Source organism: Rhineura floridana, chromosome 4, assembly GCF_030035675.1.
Source record: "Rhineura floridana isolate rRhiFlo1 chromosome 4, rRhiFlo1.hap2, whole genome shotgun sequence".
In the NCBI taxonomy this organism is placed as follows: Eukaryota; Metazoa; Chordata; class Lepidosauria; order Squamata; family Rhineuridae; genus Rhineura; species Rhineura floridana.
Genome location: NC_084483.1, coordinates 158901566 through 158925563, shown reverse-complemented (window position 1 = coordinate 158925563; position 23998 = coordinate 158901566). Strand labels below are relative to the sequence as shown.

The 23998-nt window shown below is 42.6% G+C and overlaps 1 protein-coding gene across 6 annotated transcripts in view; it reads left to right on the top strand.

The window, feature by feature from the left end:
* The window catches only part of RBKS (ribokinase), a 105638-nt gene that overhangs the window by 33159 nt on the left and 48481 nt on the right, over positions 1 to 23998 (top strand). For 3 of the 6 annotated variants that reach the window (XM_061624932.1, XM_061624935.1, XM_061624930.1), the window contains exons 3-6: positions 384 to 536; positions 2090 to 2153; positions 6949 to 7011; positions 23656 to 23820. In XM_061624932.1, coding sequence (XP_061480916.1) covers positions 384 to 536; positions 2090 to 2153; positions 6949 to 7011; positions 23656 to 23820 — 445 coding nt within the window. The remainder of the gene's footprint in view (positions 1 to 383; positions 537 to 2089; positions 2154 to 6948; positions 7012 to 23655; positions 23821 to 23998) is intronic. The other 3 variants (XM_061624933.1, XM_061624931.1, XM_061624934.1) reach the window with 3 other exon arrangements.

Genomic DNA, 23998 nt, shown 5'->3' with positions numbered 1-23998 from the left:
GTAGAAGGCTTTCCAGTCCTGGGCCGATGCTAGCTGCACCTCTGTTGGTTGCAGGACAGATGTGTGAATTAATCCTCTGAAACAATATTGCTGTTTTCTTTAAATATGCTGTGAGTGCATCTGTGACTACAATGAATTTGGAGAACGAATTATGACATCTTAAACTCCAGCTTAATTCCCCCTCCCCATATTGATCTTACTAGGTTTGTTATTTTTGTAAGAAAATTGGGATTCCTATGCAATAAAAAATAAACATATTTCAAAAAAGTTAACCATAGATTTTAGTTATGCAGAACAGATGGTGTAATAATAAATGTTTGCAAATACTTCCTCCCATCCAATATAATTAATTTGCATATTAACAGTTTATTTTGATTCTGTAGACCAATCTTAACCAACCTGGTGTCCAACACATCATCCCTGAACACTGGATGTGCTGGTTGGGACTGATGAGAGTTGAAGTCCAAAAATCTGGAAGGCAGCAGGTTGGATCTAGACACTTCCCTGAGGCAGGCTTGCCTATATTTGAAGCTGTTGTATGTAAACCATGAGATATCTATTACAATGACAGGCATTCAGTAACACATGAAAATTTACTGATGGAGAGCCAGAGAAAAATGTTATTAAGCTGTGGATAAATAAGTGTAGTATACCACAGGGATGGGGAACCTGTGACCCTCCAGATGTTATACTACAACTCCCATCATCCCACCTTTGGCCATACTGGATGAAGCTGGTGGGAGTTGGGGTCCAATAACATTTTGAGGGCTGCAGGCTCCACATTCCTGGGAAAGAGATTTCTGCAATAATAGGACAATGTTTAGTTTTGCTTCCAGAATCTAGGGGTATATGCAGCAATCATGGCAACAATCATTTATTTGTAACGTCTGCTGGAAATTAGTTTCATGTTCTATATTCACTGCTTATGCCAAGGGTGGCAACATAGTACTAGAATAAGCAAACTTGCATGTTCCCTTTACATAGTGTCCTCCAGATGATGTTGGACTTCAAGTCTCATCAGTCCCAGCCAGCATGGCCAATGATCAGGGATTGTCTGAGTTGTAGTCCAACAACACTGTGTTGGATACTCCTGGGTTATCCTCTCAGAGGAAAATTTAGAAATTGGTAGATGCATCTTAATTGGAAAGCTGTGAATTACAACCTAAAGTTCCTTGTATAGACAACTGTGTTCCCATCCAAAAAGTCTAGCTTTCATTATCAACTGTTTGAAGGAAGGGGCTTAAGAAAGAAATGAAAGTTTTTGAAGATAAGATGTTGGCATACAAATGATTAGATATTGCATTCTGCACTGTTGTAGTGCATTGAACCACCCATAACACTCTCGGGAAGCATAGCTAAAAACAGGTCTTTGGAAACATGCATAGGAATCCAGGCCCAGTTGGGAGTCCTAAAACTACAAATTGCTCCTGCTGGATTTCAGGAACCACATTACATGTTTATTTGCATTATTCCTCTCTGGTTTGTGACCATGACCGTCCATCATCACCCAAACATCCTTGTCTTCCATGTTTTTTCTTAGGAACAGTGATAATCCTTAATGGCTTCTTAATGGCATCTCCCAAAATGCTATGTCTTGTGGTTTGATTTTGAAATCACTTTCAGCCTTTGGTACTAAATGCTCACTTATGAAATCTAGTTTTGCACAGCTTATTTTTATGGATATCCTATTTTTGCATTTTAAACATTTTCTTCTCCCAGAGAGAAATTACGCTACACTCGGGGAAAGTGTTTTTATTTTGCAATCACTGTATACAGTGATTGAGATCCCAAGTGGGACATCTTAGAATCCTAATATGAGTTGCAGCTACACAGCAAAGTAGAATGCCTGTTAACATTTCTTTAATTGTAATGGTGTAACAAAGCAGAAATGCAGAATGTTTGCATGTTAAACTTTGCTGGGACTACGGCTTCAGTAAGTCAAGATGCATATGAAAAGAATGTATCTCTTTTCCCTTGCATACACAGAATGTTTGCATTTGGAATACAATGCTTTAACTTATGTACGATATATAGTTGTGTCACATCAGCTGAATGTAAAAGATCTAATTTTTTAACCTTTGTTGTGTAGGTTGGGAAGGATTCCTTTGGCAATGATTATATTGGAAACTTAACAAAAAATGGGATTCCTACAGGTAAATATTTCACATATTAACTATGTTGTATCCAACTAAAGCATAAAATAGACAGTGGAGATTGGTGGCTCTGGTGTCAGTGAGGCTGTGAGTTTTAGTCTGAACTTTCAAGGAGCTCTCTAAGGTGCTGAGTTGCAGCACCTTGAACAGCTCCTTGAAAGTTCGGGCTAAAACCCGGAGCAGATTCACTGCCCCACTGACATCGGAGCCACCAGTCTCCACTGAGAGTAGACCAGCAGTGTGTGGAGGGCAAGGACAGCAGTGGCATCCTTCCAATGGTGCCGCACTTGCCAGGTTGGGTATGAGGGGGGTGAGACTGCATAGGAAAGCTCTAGGTTGGTATCAGGGCCTGCAAGTGCATGCTCACCTGCAGAGTCATTGCCACCCTAGAGCTCCCCTGATCTTGTTGTCTCCTCATCCTGCCCCATCCTTGTCTTGTCACAGTACTGCTGCCACTGGGAGGGTGCTGCTCTGCCCTGCTCTGCACCAATGCTAGAATAGATCCATTGAAATGAATGGACTTCAGTTAGTCATGTCCACTGACTTTTTCCCTCTGTGATGATGATTTAATTAAAACAGGCTTCTAGGCAGTTGCCAAGTATAAAAACCAATTACATACATATGGTTCAGGCTACCGAGATGGACTGCCTTCAAGTCGATCCTGACTTATGGCGACCCTATGAATAGGGTTTTCATGGTAAGCGGTATTCAAAGGGGGGTTACCATTGCCTCCCTTTGAGGCTGAGGGGCAGTGACTGGCCCAAGGTCACCCAGTGAGCTTCATGGCTGTGTGGGGATTCAAACCCTGGTCTCCCAGGTCACCATATTTAAAATATGCGATAAAACAATCCCATTAAAACAGCATGATAATGAAAACAGGAAACTCAGCTTGAGAGATCAAGGGAATGCCTGTGTAAAGAGGTACATCTTCAAAAGCTGACAGAATGCCAGTACAGATGAGGCATTTCAGCAAGGAGTACATTCCACAACACTGGTACCACCAGTGAAAAGGCCCGCCTCTGCATCATCACTTGCTGTTAATTATTAGGTCATGGCAAGACTAACCAGGTTCCATTTGTTGAACCTAATGCCATTACTAGGCGATGAAGGGAAGTCAGTCTGTCAGGTAACTTGGTTCAGAGTTGTTTAGGGCTTAAATAAGAACTCAACACTGGTTTGGTGGCTAATAGGCAGTGAGTGCAGGTTGCTTTGCCTGGGCATGATATGTGCCTGGTAAGGGACTCCTCTCACTACTCAGGATGCAGCATTCTGCACCAGCTGCAGTCTTCAGACCAACCTTAAGGGAAGCCCCACATAGAGTGCATTACAGTAATCTAAATGAGAGGTTTCCAACACATGTGACACAGTGGACAAGCTGCATTTACTTTTTATGTTCTGTCTTTTTAGAGTGGAAGCCTGAGGGCAGAGTCTTATCGTTTTTATTGATCTGGAAGCCTTTTTTGGCTGAAGAATGTGAAAAGCATTCTTTAAACAATAAATAAAATTATACTAACATAGGAAGCTGTCCTACAGTGAGTCACACCATTGGTCCATGTAGCTCAGCATTGTTTACTACACTGGCTAGAACCAGCTCTCCAAGATTGCAGGCGAGAATCTTTCCCAATTCTATTTGGAGACGCAAGGGGTTGATGCCTGGGACCTTATGCGCGCAAAGTATGTGCTCTACACCTGAGCTACAGTCTTTCCTCAAGGACTCAAGGATAAATTGTAGCGATGCAACACAAACTGTTCTCTAAATCCACAGTTTGATTTTATTTGATTTTAATCTGGACCCAAATCAACAGCCATTTTAATAGCATACTCTTGTTACAATTAAGTATTAATAGCTACCTAAGTGGCATTTCTAAGTATTGATTTGGATATTGCACACAAGGAAAAACAGCCACCTGTGTGGTCGCTTTCACATATGTGTGGCCATACTTGTTTGTGAAGTCGAAAGGGGAACTTCTTTTGGAAAGTTCCAGAGGCAGTATCCACATCTATAGCCATATATGCAAAATCCTCCTCTTCTCAACAAAGCAGAGGCATAGGAGATGTATAAAATTATGCATGGAACTGAGAAAGTGAATATAGAGTAAAACAAAAAAAACTTCCTCTCATAATATTAGAACTCTTGGTCACCCAGTGAAATTGATTGGCAGTGTGTTCAAGACAGGCAAAGAAAATACTTGTTCACACACAGTGTCTGCATTCAGACAATCATATCTCAACTTATTAAGCTGAAAGTGCTCCAGCATTTGGTCTGCAGCTGCTGCCCCTTTGCTTCTCCTCTTCCCATGAGCCACAATTGAAGCAGGAAGTCTCTAATTAACCATCGTGTCCTGTTTCATCCAAACCAGGAAACTATGGTTACCAGCTTTGGAACAAGCCAGTGTCTTTAGACCAGTGATTCTTAAATGGTGCACCGCGGCACACTGGTGTGACGCAAGAGGTGGCTAGGTGTGCTGCGAATATTATGAAAGTATATTTTAAAAATGAGAAGAAACCCATTTGAGAGGGAACTGGCACGCGCTGGGGGGTGGGTGGGACAGGAAAGGAAGCATGAGAAGGCGGCAAAGCTAGGGAGAGTGGATTTCCCTGCCCTCTCCTTTCGGTCCCACAGTTCCCGCCCGCCTTCCATCTCAAGCCGCCTTAACATGATTGGCTCTTAAGGGGCTCGCTCGAGGTGGAGGTTTCCTCTGGAAAGCCTTCGCTACAGCTCGGAAGTTGATTGACTGAAGGGAAGGTCGAGCCTTGCTGAGGTCTTTTTCATCGGGCCGTGTTGTGTGAGGAGAGCTGGGGGTAGAGCTTTGGTTTTACACACCTCTCGGAAACCCTTCTCACATCCGCCTCGGTCCCTTCAGGGCCACCCCTTCTAAGGGTGCTTGCCAGGTTTCTATTATTTCTGAGGTGGGGGAAGGTAGTGAAATAGATATGGTCTCCCCCACACACCCTTGCCCTACTTTCCCATGATTTGTTCTGGATGGATTCAGGTTGTGGTGGACATCATCGTCATTGTAATGCCTAAAATACTTGAGGTATTGTTCAAAGATTTTTTTAAAAGATACACCCTGCCCTCAGGCTTATAATCGAAAAGGCAAATACAATAGGATCCATAGCCAGTGTTAATAAGTGTTTCCATTTTTTATTTTATCTTAAAGACCCAGCCTTTATTTTTAACAGCATCTTGACACCCTAGACTTCTCAAGATTCTTTGGGGAAAGCCCTATGCTTGAAATGTGTGGTGTGGATGTGACCAAATATTCGGTGTGTGTGTGTCCCCCTATTATCAGAAAAAACTGAATTTATGTGGGTATACCTGGGGTTACTGGTGAAGGTCCAGGTCCAGATCGAGGTGGTAGTAGGGCACACAAGACCATGGTAACCCCAGTTATAAAGGGTGATCTCTCCACAAACAAGCACAGGAGTTTGGATAATGTTTTACAGTGCAATCCAGACTGTATCTATTCAGAAGTAAGACCTTAGAATAGGACATGAAAGCTGTGCAAATGTTATAATTTTATTTTATATATTAATATATTTTTAATTGTGTACACGAAGTGTGCCAGAAAATTTGTATATGTTTTACAGTGTGCTGCGAACCAAAAAAGTTTGAGAACCACTGCTTTCGACCATGGTTTTCCTGTTCAAATAAAACAGGAACTGTGTATCATTAGAGGCTCCCTGGTTTAATTCCAGCTCGTGCAAAGGGCAGAGTGAAGAGGTTCCATGTGAACAAAAAAGGTCATGCATATCTCAACTTAATAAGCTGAGATATGATTATCCAAACCAGTTTAATGTATAATGAAGTTATAAAAAGTGATGCTGTGAAGTGTGGTGATGGCCACTAGCGTAGGTGAATTTAAAAAGAAATTAAAGGTGTATAGGCTATATGTAGTTATGAAACATGATACAGAAACAGAACCATCAGGCCCAGAGGCAGTATTCTTCTGAATACCAATTTCAGGAGAGAGGGAACAACATGGGAGGGCTATCACTTTCATGCCTACTTGTGGGCCTAGAAGCCTCTGACTGGTTAACTTTAAAAATAAGGTAATCAATGGCTACTACTCACAATGGTTATGTATTACCTCCAATTATCATAAGCGGTATGCCCTTGTATGCCAATTGCTGGGGATCACCAGCAGGAGAGTGCTGTTGTGCACATGTCTTGCTTGTGGACTTTCCCATGGGCATCCGTTTGGCCACAATGGGAAACAAGATCTTGAATTTGATAGTCCTTTGGTCTGATCTAGCAGGATTCTCCTTATGTTCTTATGACCTTTAGGCTGTAATCCTAAACACACTAAGCCCAACTAAGTGCCACAGGACATGCTTCGTAGTAAACTCTGATCCAGCTAAGGCTCTTCTTATGCTGGGGCCTGAGGCCATGTCACATATGGGACTTTTCCTATGTAGGCATGGAAGAATAAATGTATACCTGTGTACACAGTTATGTGCAGAAGTCACATAAATGTTTATTTTGCCTTATTATACGTGAATAAACGGCACACTGCATCTTCCAGTAAAGTCTGTGTTAAAAATCAGCTTTTGCTGAAGCAGAAAATTAACCATAATTAATTAATTTTGAGTTTGATTTTGCTGCCTTGTGGGTGTAATTTAACATGGAGGGAGGGTTTCCTGGCATTGCTACACTTGTAACAGCACTCCACATTTTTTATGTGCCAGTGAGTTTGTTCCAGTTTTCACTTGTGTAAATTGCATTATTTGTTTGTTTGTTTATTTATTTATTGCTGAAAGTACTGTGTTAAAATATTACACTTAATTTTTTTAGAATTTGTGAACCAAACTGAGGAAGCTGCAACTGGAGCTGCTTCAATCATTGTCAATAGCGAAGGTGGGTATCTTGTGATATGCTGGATTTTCTCCAGTTCCGTTAATTATATCAAATTGACCCATTTTTCTGGAATTCCAAAGGCTAAACTTATCTGTCCCATATTCCTTAGGTTGAGCTGCACTGTGGTTTAATGTTCACTGAAAATTACAGTTCCCATCATGTTTCTAGGGAAAAAATCACCAAAAACAGACAAAAAACTAGGGAGGATAGCTGTACAGTTTGCAATGGGCTAGCCCAGATATTGGCTTGAAATATGCATAAAATGTGCTGAAACCATTTACATTTGCTTATATTGCTTAGAATATGCTTAAGACGTGCTGAAATAGCTTATAAAGTCTGCTTCATGCATAAGGCCAACTAGTAAAGCAGTAGTTTAAAATCCCCCCTTTTGCCTTCAAGTCCTGACTAAAGCTGTAATTTTCCTATGAGCACAGCTGGAATATACATAGACATAAGATGTTTGGGCACATAGCCAATATCTTTTGATAAGAAAGTGGATAAAAGGCCAGGTTTTATACCACTCATGACCCCTCAGCTCTGCTGGAGTGGGAGGTCAAAGAAATCAAGAGAACCATCCATCTATTCCATCCATGATATCTGATGGGTGATGTATTATGACATGTATTTCCATGTACTTTGTAACTTTGGCTCTAACTCAGCCCTTCATCTATTGTAACTTGTTTTAACTAAGTTCCTTCAGAGGCTTTTACTTTGATATTAAATGGATATCCAGCAACTTTTTTCATGCTATGTATTGCTATTTTTCTGTTTCTGTAATGATGGCTAGGCCACCTAGAATGCACTTTATTAGTTGTAGTGTGCAATATATGAATAAATAGCATGTATTATAAAGACTGTTCTGCTGTCTGAAGTCTGACTCCCAAACAGAAAACTTCTGATACCTCCCAAGACTCAAGAATTCTTGAGTGGGGTCTCCTCTATCTTCCGCCTGCAGTAGACAAGTGCAGTTGATAACCTGTGAGCTTAGTTGAACTAACGTTCGACATAGAGGGACTCTGTATAGATACAGAGGAAAGGAGAAAGCAAGAACCCTCAATCCTGTGCATTCACTGTCAAGGGGGCTGGCCTTGCTGATATCAAGTTCGTTACACTATTCAGTACAACATTACTCTTCCCATTTACTCTATCCTTTCTTATAAGGTTTTGCTATCATCTCAAGTTTATATTTGTTTTGCTGCAGGCTTGGTAGCAATACAATCTGCAGTTCTGTCCTGCTCTCCTTTTTCTGGGAATAAGAGGAAGCATGAAGACAAGCTTGGGGATTTCTGGCCGGGCTGTATATATGCTATGATACTTCATTGACCCATATGTGAGTCTTTGTCAGGGTGTTTTGGGGCTTAGCAGGCCCTCACAGAATGGTAGCATCCTGCTTACCCAAGACTAACGTGTGTTGCCTCTCCCTCCAAATGCTCTCTGCAGTTTTCTACATGGTTCGACTTATTCTTAAATTGGAGTTGTTATCTTGTAAAGTGTAGATTAGCCCTTACAAAACCAAAGAAAAACATTCATTCCTGGCTTGTAAGAGGAAAGGATGGTGGTTGACCTACTGGCTGAAACCTGTTATCCTTGATCAAATTCCATCATACTCTTTTCTAGGAGCTACTTTTGTTAAATATGAGCTAAATAGCAGTCATATCTACATCAGGTTTATTACAGATAAGCTGACCCTGCCCAGAATTTATTGCTTAAGACTGAAGGTTGAACTCCATTTCCCCATGCATAAGTTCCACAAAAAATCCAGCATAGATCAGCACATATAGATATAGGATGGGATCTGGAGGGCAAAATGCTTTTCCATTCATGCAAGGGATTCTTCTGATTTCCTCTTTTCCTCCCACCCCCTCTGCACAACATCCCTATGCCACTCTGAAGGACCTCCCCAACCTATGTTCAGCCCTAACCTATGTTATTCCATGACCAACATCTCCAAGATTCTTGCGCTTTTTTTGTCACTGCCTAGTAAAATGATGTTGAAGGAGACATAGTAGCCTGGAGCCTGTAATTCTGGTTGAGATTGAGAATAACATCTCCTTTGTTCCCTGTTATGGGCTCTGTTCAGATGTAGTGACAAGTTGTGACTGAGAAGCTTCAAAGGATATTGGACGGTCTTGAGACCAGAATCAAAGAATGAACTAATCTAGATGAGATTATCATAATAGGTCAATATACATAGAAGCTAGGACCAGTACATGGCTTCCTTGAGCAGCTGCCAAGGGCCCAATGTCCAGGCAGGGCCCACCACTATGCTAACAACCTCCCCTGGGGAGGTTGCTCAACATTTTAATTTCTTACAATGCCCCAAGGTAGCATTGTTCTTGGACATTGTTGGAAATTAAAATGGCAGCTTGCAGATCATTGTAGCAGTGCTGCCATCCACCAACACTACCAGATAAGTGCTGGGCCCAACAATGCAGGCGGCAGGGACAGTTTGCTGAGGGCCCCTTCAAACTTGGAGCCAGCCCAGGAAAGCAGCACAAGCCTGCTTCAGCTTAACTGTATCTTTTGCCATTAATTAATCATTACACAAAGACTGAAGTCAGACTTTTTTCTGTGCATGCAGATGCTTGAGTACAAAAGGTCTTAAGAGTACCTTAGTACCAGTAAAAGCTTCTGCATGTGTGTGTGTACACATGTAAAGATGTGAGATGAAAGGAAAATATGTCAAACACATACTTTAACTCTGGAGGGGAATGGGAGAATATTACCTAGATCTTGTGTGTGAGCTTAATAAACTTGGCAGCTGTAGCACATTCAGAGAGTGCATGTTGGGCTTTTCAACCACATAGGCAGCTGGTAAATACAGAGGAGCTACACCCATAACTTGACCTTGGCTGCTTGAACACTGTCACTTGGCAAGCAACTGTTCCTTGTTTATCACAGAAAAGTGATTTAGAAAATACTACATAGGAATCCTGAATTTGCTGCTCAGGTTGGTTGTAGAGACAAGTGCTTGCCAGAGCTTGGTTGCTCTTGTCCAGTGGCAAGAGCCTGATGCTGCATATGAAGCAACAGCTGCAAATTTTGGCCAGCTTGTCTTCTGCTCTCCTTCACAGTTTGGAAATTTCAACATTACCACAGCACAGATTTCCAGGGTCATTCAGGGTATAACCTAAGCTACAAACCTAAGCTTCTGGTAAACATCCAGTGACTCCCTGATTAAGGCTGCAGTCTTGAATACACCTACATGGGAGTAAATCCTTTTAAACTCAATGGAGTTTACTTCTAGTTAGCAGTCATCTCTCTCTCTCTCTCTCTCTCTCTCTCTCTCTTTCTCTCCCCCAGTAGGAGCCCAGGGCAGCAATTATAGGTTATACTTATATACAACTGCGCTGTTCGAAAAGTAAATTATTCTATGTATGATTGTTGTATTTATATTTAGCACCCTGCTATAAAGGGGTTGGGTTGCCTCTTTATTATGCTCTAGAGAAGTAGCCCTCAGCCTTTTGAGAGCTGAGACCCATCTTTAACACCAAACTGCTACCAAGGTCCCACTGTTAATTTTTATTTTTTTTTAAAGGTGCTTTTTCTCTTTCCTACAATATGTTTGTATCTCCTGTTCTGTTTTATTCTATTGATGATGATGATGACGATGATAAATGGCATTTATGTCCCTAATAGTGTGTGGTTGCAGGCCAGATCCAGGCTCTCTTGGATGAAACTGATTTTCTAGATCCATTTCAATAGGGCTTTAGACCTGTTTTTGGCACAGAAACTGCCTTGGTCGCACTCTGTGATGATCTAAGTCAGGAGAGAGATTGGGGGAGTGTGTCCCTATTAATCACTCTTGATCTCAGCGGCTTTTGATATCATCAACCATGATGAGGAGGACTTGCCAGGTAAGGGGAACGCGGCCCAGGCAGTTAACAACAGTTCCTTGTTCCAGTCCTCTCCGCACCCACAGGTTTGTTGGTTGCCCTATCAGCCAGCTCTCAGACCTCCGGATGCTGCTCCTAAACGCCAGATTGGTGCTTAATAAGGTATCCCTCATTCATGATTTAATTGTGGATGAGGCAGCTGATCTGGTATGTATAACCGAGACCTGGGTGGTGAGCAGGGAGGAGTCAGTTTCTCACAGCTGTACCAACCAGGGTACCTGGTTCAGCATCAGGGTAGACCTGAGGGTCAGGGAGGGGGGTTGCTGTGGTCTATAGGAGCTCCATCTCCCTCTGCAACCACCCTGTCCATGTGACTACTGGTCTGGAGTGTTTGCACCTTGTGTTGGATCAGCGGGACAGACTGGGGATTCTGTTGGTATACTGCCCACCCCGCTGCCCAACAGACTCCCTAGCTGAGCTGACGGAGGTGGCCTCAGGTGTACTGTTGAGATCCCCCAGACTGTTGGTTCTGGGGGATGTCAACATCCATGCTGAGGCCACCTTATCCAGGGCGGCTCAGGATTTCATAGTCTCCATGACAACCATGAGACTGTCCCAGTATGCCATTGGCCCAACACATGTTGCTGGGCATACTCTAGATTAGGTTTTTGCAACTGGACATGGAGTTGGTGATCTGAATGTGGGGGGCCGTACGTCAGTCCCTCTGTCATGGATAGATCACTGCTTGCTGAAGTTTAGATTTACAGTGGCTTTTCCCCTCTGCAAGGGTGGGGGACCTATTAAGTTGGTCCGCTCCCAGAGACTAATTGATCCGGATGGTTTCCAAATGGCTCTGGGAGTTTTCCGGCTGATAGGGCTGGCGCTCCTGTTGAAACCCTGGTTGAACTGTGAAATACAGAAATGACCTGGGCGGTTGACACGATTGCTCCTGAGCACCCTCTCCTGTGTAGAGCTCATACGGCTCCATGGTATACCCCAGAGCTGAGAACGATGAAACAATATAGGAGACGGCTTGAGTGCAGATGGAGACGAACTCCTGGTGGATGCAATTATACACTGGTAAGTGCATATGGTAAGCTGTGTTTAGGGGCAGTGAGGGTAGCAAAAAAACCAATATTTTGCTGCCATCATCAAATCATTAATCTGCCACCCAGCGGAGCTCTTCAGAATTGTCTGGGGGCTATTACACTCTGGCCCCAAGGACATGGTAGATCCATCTGAGGCCCGCTGTAATGAATTTGCTAGGCACTTCCAGAATAAAATCTTTAACATCCGCCAGGACTTAGACTCCAGTGTTATAGCAGGTGAATCAAGTGAGGTATCCAGAGCTCAGCCTTGTACCGATTTCTTGGATGAGTTTCAGTTGGTACAGCTTGAGGACGTTGACAAGGTGCTTGGACAGGTTCGTGCAACCACTTCTATGCTGGATCCTTGCCCTTCTTGGCTAATAAAAGCTAGCAGGGATGGAACAGTCGGCTGGGCCAGGGAAGTGATTAATGCCTCTCTGCGAGAGGGGGTGGTCTCTGGCTGCCTGAAAGAAGCTGTAGTGAGACCACTCCTGAAGAGATCCTCCTTGGAACCAGAAAATCTTAATAATTACAGGCTGGTGGCAAATGTTCCATTCCCGGGCAAGGTCCTTGAATGAGTGGTTGCAGGCCAGCTCCAGACCCTCTTGGATGAGACCGATTATCTGGATCCATTTCAGTCAGGTTTCAGGCCTGGTTTTGGCACGGAAACAGCCTTGGCCGCCCTGTATGATGACCTCTGTCGGGAGCGAGACAGGAATCGTGTGACCCTGTTGATTCTCCTTGATCTTTCAGCGGTTTTCGATACCATCGACCATGGTATCCTTCTGGGATGACTGGCTGAGTTGGGAGTGGGAGGGACTGCATGGCAGTGGTTCCACTCCTACTTGGCGGGTCGCCTCCAGAAGGTGGTGCTTGGAGAGCATTGCTCGGCACCCTGGACTCTCCAGTATGGGGTTCGGCAGGGGTCAATTCTGTCCCCCATGCTGTTCAACATCTACATGAAACTGTTGGGTGCAGTCATCCGTAGCTTTGGAGTGCGCTGCCATCAGTATGCTGATGACACGCAGCTCTATTTCTCCTTTTCATCTTCTTCAGGTGAGGCTGTCAATGTGCTGAACCAGTGTCTGGCTGCGACAATGGACTGGATGAGGGCTAATAAATTGAGGCTCAGTCCAGACAAGACTGAGATGCTGCAGTTCAGAAACTGCAGCTTGTGCAAAATGCAGCAGCCAGATTGGTAACAAGGACCAGATGGTTCGAACATATAAAACCGATTCTGGCCTGCTTGCATTGACTGCCTGTACATTTCTGAGCTTGATTCAAAGTGCTGGTTTTAACCTATAAAGCCTTACACAGCTTAGGACCACAATACCTGATGGAGCGCCTCTCCTGACAAAAAGCCACATGTATATTATGCTCAACATCTAAGACCTTCCTCCGTGTGCCTACTCCGAGGGCAGCTGGCAGGGTGGCAACAAGGGAGAGGGCTTTCTCATTGGTGGCCCCCAAATTATGGAATGATCTTCCTGACGAGGTGTGCCTGGCGCCAACACTGTTATCTTTTCGGTGCCAAGTCAAGAATTTCCTCTTCTCCCAGGCATTTTAGCATGTGTTTTAATTTTTTTTTAAGTGTTTTTAAATTTGTATATTTGTGTATTTGTTTTTATTGTTTTTAATTGTTGTAAACCGCCCAGAGAGCTTCGGCTATGGGGCAGTATACAAATGTAATAAATCATCATCATCATCATCATCTGTGGTTGTGTGAGCTGGGGGTGGATGGCATCACTTTACACTGGTTCCAGTCCTACTTGGATGGTCACTCTCAGAGGGTGGTGTTTGGGGAGTTGGTTGTTCAGCCCCATGGAGCCTTCAGTGTGGGGTTCCACAGGATTTGATTTTGTCCTCCATACTATTCAACATCTGCATAAAACTTCTGAGTGGAGTCATCTGGAGATTTGGAGTGCATTGTCAGCAGTGTGCTGATGACTTACTCTCTTTCCTTTACATCTTCAGGTGTAAGTGGATGTGCTAGATGGGTGTCTTGCCTCAGTAATGGACTGGATGAGAGCCAATAAACTGGCCCTATTAGTAGGTTGTTCCCTAGACCAGATGGAGGGGACATGGCTTGCTCTTGATGGGATTACACTCCCTCTGAAGGAGCAAGTACATAGCTTGGAGGTACTTCTGGATCCATTACTGTTACTTGAGGCTCAAGTGGCCTTGGTGGCGAGCTTCCAACCCTATCTGAACAAGGATAGCCTGACTTCTTGTAACCTCTAGGCTAGATTACTGCAATTCATTATATGTGGGGCTGCCTTTGAAGACAGTTGAGGAACTGCAGCTGGTGCAGAATTCAGCAGCCAGATTACTTACCAGGGTCAGATGGTCTGAGCACATAACACCAACTCTGGCACAATTGCTTTAGCTACCAATTAGTTTCTGAGCTCAATTCAAAGTGCTGTTTTTCTGCTTATATAGCTTTATACAGCTCAGGGCCCCAATATCTCAAGGACCACATCTCCACATATGAACCAGACAATGCATTGGTCATCAGAGCCTCTTCTTTGTGTGCCCCCTCTGAGGGAGGTGCAGAGGGTGATAACATGAGAAAGGGCCTTCTCCATGGTGGCCCCCTGTTTATGGAATGCTCTCCCCAGGGAAGCACACCTGGCATCATCATTATCTATCTTTAGGTGCCAGGCAAAGCATTTATCTTCTCCCAGGTATTTGGCTCTTAATTTTGGAGGGTTTTTGGAGGGCTTTTGATGTTGTAGCCTCTTTTAGGGGTGCTGCTGTTCCCACTGCCTTTTATATTTATATACTGTGTTTTTAATATTGGTTTTAACCTTTTTATTGATTGTAAGTCACTTTGGATTCACTTTTGTGAAGAAAAGCAGCTAATAAAATAGATAGATAGATTAGATAGATAGATAGATGATAGATAGATAGATGATAGATGATAGATGATAGATGATAGATGATAGATGATAGATAGATGATAGATAGATGATAGATAGATAGATAGATAGATAGATAGATAGATAGATAGATAGATAGATAGATAGATAGATAGATAGATAGATAGATAGATAGATAGATAGATAGATAGATAGGGTGGGTGGCCTGGTGAAAAACAGGACATGGTTCCTGCACCTTCAATAGTTGTTTTGAAGAGGGAATTTCAGCATGTGTAGATACAAGTATTGAAAGCACAGCACATTTGCTCCCCACTTTTTTCTGTCTCTCCCCGCTTGACCCTAATGTAACCCACATTAGCTTGAGGTCCTAACACCTTGGTACGGGGTCCTAATCCACTTGATGAAGGCCGGTGCTCCAGATTCTGGCCGACCTTCTAGAATCCAGTGTCTCTCTCAACTATTTGCTCAGAACAGACCAAGGGACTTACTTCTTCATGCTGTCAATAGTTAATCATATTCTATGACATGAAATGCAGTTGTTGGGCACTTGCTTATGTGGCTCTTTTTTAAAAATAACCCTGCAACCACTGAGGGTAGGTCTCTTAATGGCCATGATGGGTAAAAATGGAACCTTTTGCTCAGAAATTCTGGGTTGCATCCATTGAAGGTATCCATTTGGGCAAGCACTTCATTTGTACAGTAGAAATTCCCATCCCTGTCCCCCCCCCCCCGAGCAGATTTTAAGGGAGGAATACAAGGAGAAGGAGGGGAAATTGTGTTGGGCACGCAGAAGTCCTTGCATAAACAGGATGACTTCATTGGATACAGTAGAGTATTTCCCTGATTCAGAGGCACTAGTGCAAGCATTGGAGATAATTATCTCAGTCATGCACTGTTTGAGAATCTTCCAGGGACATCTGGATAGCCGTGGTTGAAGATAAGCAACTGGAGTAGATAGAACATTGGTGTGATTCAACAAGTTGATTCCTTCTTATGTTTGGGAAACTTTCCAGCCAATGGGATCATCTGCTTCATTTCAAGGACTAACTTTTCAGTAATGCTCTGTATTAACCTTTCAAACGGTTGCTGTTACCTTTTTCCTGTGGAAGTTTGTGCAAACTATGTCTCAGAGTCCAACCCAACTATGACTCCAGAAGGACCTCATCCCAGGAAGAGGAGGGGGATTCTCTGGAGACCTGTAGCACTGCTGGGAATCCACAGTCAAGCAGCCTAAGTTACTAGCCCCTCATTCTAGCAATCCAAGTTACTGACCCCAAAGACAATTTGCCGGGGGCCCCAAAAGCCCCACAAACTACACATGGAACAGTATTCTGCTAATGAATCCCATCCGTGGAAGGATTGTTTGTGCAATGCAACTTACCCCCTCTCCTCCCCCTGCGCACTCCCTGCACCATTCCCAAAGCCGCTCCAGAGGCTTGAGGGAACCCCTAGAACATATTTAGGCATAAGGGGGGGAGGTGAGACGCTTCTGGTGTGCAAGCAGAAATCCTTACGCTGACAGAACAATTACCTTACTACCACATTGGATTCCACCCACAGACTCCTTCCTTGACCCCACATGGACACTATGCAGAGCACAATAGGTGCGACCTAGAGACTCTTGGCTGGCATGTTCATGTTGGGCAGGTTTCTTTCATTGAATGTAGCCCTGTTCAGACATTCACTGAAAACATGTGCCACCTCAGAATTTAGTACATTGAGCAGGAAGGTATGAAAGGGGAATCCTCATGCATTTGGCTGAATGCACTTTGTTGTTGTTATGTGCCTTCAAGTCAATTACGACTTATGGCGACCCTATGAATCAGCAACCTCCAATAGCATCTGTTGTAAACCACCCTGTTGAGATCTTGTAAGTTCAGGTCTGTGGCTTCCTTTATGGACTTAATCCATCTCTTGTTTGGCCTTCCTCTTTTTCTACTCCCTTCTGTTTTCCCCAGCATTATTGTCTTTTCTAGTGAATCATGTCTTCTCATTATGTGTCCAAAGTGTGATAACTTCAGTTTCATCATTTTAGCTTCTAGTGATAGTTCTGGTTTAATTTGTTCTAACACCCAATTATTTGTCTTTTTCACGATCCAGGTTATGCACAAAGCTCTCCTCCAACACCACATTTCAAATGAGTTGATTTTTCTCTTACTCACTTTTTTCTCTGTCCAACTTTCATATCCATTTTAGCTGAATACATGAATTCAGAAGTAAAGATTCTAAGTGCTAAGAGGTAAAATTGAATGTGTAAATATTCTCCCTTCAGACCTTTCTGCTCAGCATGTGAAGGGTGGGGGTGGAGCCAGTGAGGACATTGGGGGTGGGACTAACATGCATGTCCCCCTCCCTCCACATGTTCTGAGAGCAGGCCTTTTGTCTGTTAGGGAAAAGAAAGAGGGGAAACCTGGGCTTTAACCAAAGTAAACTTTAACACGTGACAATGTGAGCTGTGTTTTCAAAGGCCTAATTGCTTTGGAAAGCTTGAATTCCTCCCTATGAGATCACAGTGTTATCCTTGTCATAGTATTTTTAGGAGGCAAGCTTTGCACGCAAGGCACTTTGAAGTCTAATTCAAGAAAAAGACTCCTGAAGCATAGCTCTTTATTTGCAGGCTACAGCAATCCACAACCAACCGAGGGGCCATTCATGATTTGCAAGCCCCAACATTAGCATTTGGTAGGAGTGGGCATGTGAAGAAGTAACTCTTCCACTGAATTTGTAACAATTACTTATTAATCCTGTCAAGAGCTGCCATGCTTGTAGGTGTCTCTGTGGCACAATGTATGCAACCAAAAGTAAACAGCCAGGTTGGAGGTGATGTGATGCCACTGATACCAATGTCCTGGTGTCTCAGCACACACCACTAGAGCACTTGAAAGCCTCCCCTGGGGAGAGCAAGGACGAAATTACAAGGATTCAGAAGCCCCAGTAGGAATGGGCAAGACACCGGACCCTTCCAGACTATGGCTATTTTCAGGTGGGATTTCATCACATGCTGGCAAATTCAGGTTGTGTAATTACAGTTGACTGGGAGGTCATGCACAATAAACCCACTACCCCAGAAGATCTGAATTTTTGTGATAAGTAAAGTGATGGAAAAATGCACTGGAAAGTGTGGGATAAGACTTGCTTTGACACAACATCATCTAATCTCCCAACAAACAAATCAGGACGCATGCTTAGTAAGCAGCTCATATGGAAGTGCCCACAGATTAAAAAAAAAAAAAGCAGCTTAAACAGATTCTTCCCATGGGCATCTGGTTGGCCACTATGAGAACAGCATGCTGGACTAGATAAGCCACTGGCCTGATCCAGCAGGCTCTTCTTATGTTTATTTTTATTTATTTAGCCAGTGTGGTATAGTGGTTAAGTGGTGGACTACAACCTGGGAGACCAGGGTTTGAATCCCCACATAGCCATGAAGCTCACTGGGTGACCTTGGGCCAGTCACTGCCTCTCAGCCTCAGAGGGAGGCAATGGTAAACCCCCTCTGAATACCGTTTACCATGAAAATCCTATTCATAGGGTCGCCATAAGTCAGAATCAGCTTGAAGGCAGTCCATTTCCATTTCCGTTTATTTACTCAGATGAAGGCAATTGGAAACTCAGAGAAAGACAATGATAAACCACCTTTGAATACCTAGTACCATGAAAACCCTATCAAAAGAGTATCCAAAATGCAGTACAGGATAGTGCTGGAAGATAAGACCTCCAGGTCAGAAGGCACTCACCAAGCTACGGGGGAAGAACAAAGGACCAGTACGAGTAGCGCTGTGACTAATGATGCAGCTGGGACAAAGCTGAAAGGAAGCCCAGAGGTTGATGCACACAGATGCAAAAGGAGAGTCCAGAGTTGTATGACGTCCTGGGCTCTTGCTGGGAGGAAGGGCAGGATACAAATTGAATAAATAAATAAAATAATAAATAATAGGAACATTGAATGTGAGAAGCATGAACCTGGGAAAGACAGAAATTGTCAAACAAGAAATGGAACATAACATTACAATACTTGGCGTGAGTGAATTAAAATGGATGGGAATGGGACATTTTCAGTCAGGCAACTACAAAATATTTTATGCAGGAAATGAGAAATTAAGAAGAAACGGGGTTGCTTTAATAGTGAGAAGTGATGTAGCAAAAGCAATTAGGGGCTATTACGCAAGGTCTGAGTGAGTGGTATCAATGAGATTTAACGGGAAGCCTATTAACATAACCATCATCCAAGTGTACACTCCAACTGCAAACGCAGAGGAAGAGGAATTGGAGAGATTTTACATAAAAGTACAGGAAGAAATTGATCACACACCAAAACAAGATGTGCTGATAATCATGGGGGACTGGAATGCAAAAGTAGGGAACAGAGAAGAACTAGGAATTGTGGGGAAATGGGGCTTAGGAGACAGAAATGAAGCAGGAGAAAGACTTACGGAATTCTGTCAAGCCAGTAGTTTGTTTCTTGCAAACACATTTTTTGAGCAACCAAAAAGACGACTGTACATGTGGACATCACCCAATGGTCAATATACGAATCAAATTGATTATATAATTGGTAGCAGAAGACGGAGAAGTTCCATACTTTCTGCGAAAACAAGACCAGGAGCAGACTGCAGTACAGATCATGAACTGGTCATATTCAAAATCAGAGTAAAGCTAAAGAAGACCAACAAAGCAATCATAATGCCAAAATACAATTTAAATAACATCCCAGAAGAATATAAAGATGAAATAAGGGACATATTTGAGGCTTTAAACTTAGTTGACAGAGAACCAGAAGAACTATGGAGTGAAGTCAGAGACATTATCAGGGAAGAATGCAAAAAAAAAATACTTCTAGTTAAAAAGAAAGACCTCAGTGGATGACTGACCAAACTCTTAAAACAGTTAAAGAGAGAAGGAAAGCAAAAGGAGGCACAAACACTGTTAGAACCCTAAATGTGACAATACAACGACTAGTAAGTAGGGACAAAGAGAACTATTACAATAGTTATTGTGTAGAAACAGAAAACAAAAAGGGTAGAACAAGAGTCCTATTCCAAAAGATTAGAGAAATTTAAAGAAAATAAAGATAATCAACAGGGGAACACACTGACTGACCGAGATGAAATAAAAGGAAGATGGAAGCAATACACTGAAGAATTCTATAAAAGAGATGTAAGCACAGATTCATTCATGGAGGAACGGTATGATGAAGAACCAGAAATTTTAGAATATGAGGTGAAAGCTGCTCTTAAAATAGGTGGAAGAAACAAATCACCAGGAAGAGATAGCATACCAATAGAGTTGCTACAAGCTACTGAGACCGAATCTGTCCAAATTTTGTCAAGAAATATGGAAAACTTAACAATGGCCCACAGAATGAAAGCGTTCAATATACATCCCAATTCCAAAGAAAGGGGATCCCAGAGAATTGAGTAATTATCAAGCTATTGCTTTAATATCCCATGCAAATAAAATAATGCTCACGATTCTACAACAAAGGCTCTTACCATATATGGAGCAAGAAATGCCAGACATCCAAGCTGGATTTAGAAAGGGAAGAGGCACCAGAGATCATATCGCAAATATACATTGGATAATGGAACGGAGCAAGCGATTTCAGAAGAAAATCTGAAATTTTCTTTATAGATTATAGCAAAGCCTTTGATTGTGTAGATCATGAAAACTATGGAATGCTTTAAAAGAAATGCGGGTGCCACAGCATCTGATTGTCCTGATGTGCACCCTATACTCTGGACAAGAGGCTACTGTAAGGACAGAATATGGAGATACCGATTGGTTCCCTATCGGAAAGGGTGTGAGACAGGGGTGTATTTTATCACCCTACTTGTATAATCCATAAGCAGATCATATCATACAGAAAGTGGGATTGGACCAAGATGAAGGAGGTGTGAAAATTGGAGGGAGAAATATCAATAATTTAAGATATGCAGACGATACCATACTCTTAGCAGAAACCAGTAATGATTTGAAATGAATGCTGATGAAAGTTAAAGAGGAAAGCACAAAAGCAGGATTACAGCTGAACGTCGAAAAGACTAAAGTAATGATAACAGAAGATTTATGTAACTTTAAAGTTGACAAGGACGTTGAACTTATCAAGAATTATCAATACCTTGGCACAGTCATTAACCAAAATGGAAACAATGGTCAAGAAATCAGAAGAAGGCTAGGACTGGGGAGGGCAACTATGAGAGAACCAGAAAAGGTCCTCAAATGCAAAGATGTATCACTGAACACTAAAGTCAGGATGATTCAGACCATGGTATTCCCGATCTCTATGTATGGATGTGAAAGTTGGACAGTGAAAAAAGCGGATAAGAGAAAAATCAACTCCTTTGAAATGTGGTGTTGGAGGAGAGCTTTGTGCATACCATGGACTGCGAAAAAGACAATAATTGAGTATTAGAACAAATTAAACCAGACCCATCACTGGAAGCTAAAATGATGAAACTGAGGTTATCATACTTTGGACACATAATGAGAAGACATGATTTACTAGAAAAGACAATAACACTGGGAGAAACAGAAGGGAGTAGAAAAAGAGGAAGGCCAAACAAGAGATGGATTGATTCCATAAAGGAAGCCACAGATCTGAACTTACAAGATCTAAACAGGGAGTTCACAACAGATGCTATTGGAGGTTGCTGATCCATAGGGTCGCCATAAGTCGTAATTGGCTTGAAGGCACATAACAACTATTTATTAATTGATTTATATCCCGCCCTTCCTCCCACCAGGATCCCAGGGCGGCAAAGAAAAGCACTGAAAACACCTTAAAACATCATAAAAACAGACTTTAAAATATCTTAAAACATATTTAAAAGCATTTTTTTAAAAGCTTTAAAAACATCTTTTTTTAAAAGGTTTTAAATATGTTTGGGGGGGATGAAGAAGGTTTAAAAAACATATTAAAAAGCAGTTCCAACACAGATGCAGACTGGTTCTTAAACAATTGCACCAATGCCTCAGCAGCAGTCCCAGCCAGAGTGGTTACCTAGACTAGAACTGATTCAGCACTGGGGTGCAACCCCCTGTACCCAGGGGACCATTATAGTGGAGGCAAGAATCTTAGCAACACTCCTTAGAGATAGAAGTAGCTCATGAGCAGGCAGACACTGTTGAGGGGGAGAATCAGGCTTAGTGTAGTGTGTGTTGAAACAGCATTGACGCCCCCTGGCCTGGGGTCACGGAGACACCAGGAGTGTAATCACATGAGACAGTTACATCAATTTCCTGGCTTGGAGAAGTAGAATGTACAAGAGTTCCCATGTGAAACATGCCCTAAAGGCAGGGCTCCATTCTATAGTGAACTGATAGTACGTTATGATAAATGCAGGCCCTTGTCAAGCTTCCCAACCCTCTCTCTTGGAATAAGGTGCAGTAAAAATTACCCAAGTTCTTATGTCATCATCAGAATATAAATATGAAGTTGTGATGTCTGTTGTAAGGAGTGCCAAGGAAGTTGGCTATTTTAAAATAAGCGACACTTGATGTTCATTTATTTTATTCCAGATTTTTTAGTCTACTCAATTCCAAGTTCTAGTCATGGGTTACGGTACTTGTTCTTAAAAAAAAAAAAACAAATAAATGCTAAAACATAAAGTGTCAGAATGATTTCCCTCTCCACACTGGCTTAATTTTAGCCCAAGAGCCCATATTAAAAGAACTTAGAGCAGGGGTATGAAACCTTTTTTGGGCCAAGGGACAACCCTCTGAGAGTTCCATGTCAGTAGTGGGCAGGAAAAAAATGGGTCTCTCTCATGCACATGCCTAGAGGGCACACTCTCTCCCCACACACACACACTCATCTGGCACAGCTGAGAAGCAGTGAAGTTGGGGATGCTCAACTGGAAGCTGCCACTTTTTAAAATCAGTAACAACATTCCATAAGTTACAGAACAAACAACAAAGTAGCAGATCAGTAAAACAGAAAAATAAAAACCTTTCAGCCAAATGCCTGGCGAAAAAAAGATTTATTTCTTAAAACTACCCACTATGGGTACAGACCTTAGCTGCATTCACAGGGTATATTTATTCCCGTTATTCCACTTGAAATAGTTGTGTGAAATAGTTGTGAAGTGTAATTTGTGAAGGGTGCTGAGAGTTGTTAGGAGACCCCTATTCCCCTCACAAAGCTACAATTCCCAGAGTTCCTGGAGGAGAGGGGTTGATTGTTAAACCACTCGGGGAATTGTAGCTCTTTGAGGAGAACAGGGGGTCTCCTAACAACTCTCAACACCCTTCACAAACTACATTTCCCAGGATTCTTTGGGGGAAGCCATGATTGTTTAAAATGGAATAATAGTGGAATAAATGTATGGTGTGAATATGGCCTGTATTTCCCCAGGGAGGGAGTTCCAGAGTCCGGGGGGGGGCACTACAGAAAACGCTCTCTCCCATGTCATCAGCCTCTTTGCATCTTGCGGTGGTGAAGGTGGTGGGGGACCACAAACAGGGCTGACCTCAAAGCTCGTGGTATAGGGAGAGGTGTTCTATTTGCGTTCAGAGAATCGGACCAAGAAGTATTCCACTGACACATTTCAGTTGCAATGTCCTCTTAATGAAACTTAGTGAAAATCTGGCAATCAATTAACTTAACAGTTTGCCTTTCCACTTCATGTATCTGATGCATAGGCTTGACCTTTCAAAAGCTCAGCCATCCTATTTTTTTAGACTACAATCCAGCAGGAAGTTTCCCATTTGCAGGCTCCATTTGAAAAGAAGGGGAAAGCCGTACAACCATCCCTTTTGCTCTGCCTTTTAGGTGGCAGAAAGGAATGGTTCTATTTAGTTTTAATGATTTAAAAGCTCTCTCTCACTCTCTCTCTTTTTAAGGGCAAAACTTTATTGTCATTGTTGCGGGAGCGAATTTGCTTTTGAATTCTGATGACTTAAAGAGGGCTGCTCATGTCATCTCTAAAGCCAAAGTAATGGTCTGCCAACTTGAAATAACCCCGTCTGTTTCCCTGGAAGCCCTGAAAATGGCCCACACCAGTGGAGGTAAGATAATAATCTGCCTCAATTATTTATTCACTTTTTAAATGCTTTACATCCTTTCAAGGCAGTAGGGTTTTAGAACTATTTTTAAAAATAATTGGTGAAGAAGAAGGTGACTGGTATTCAGCAGCTAGGACCAGTATAATCTACTGACTTGGAGAGGGGAGCAAAAATGTGATTT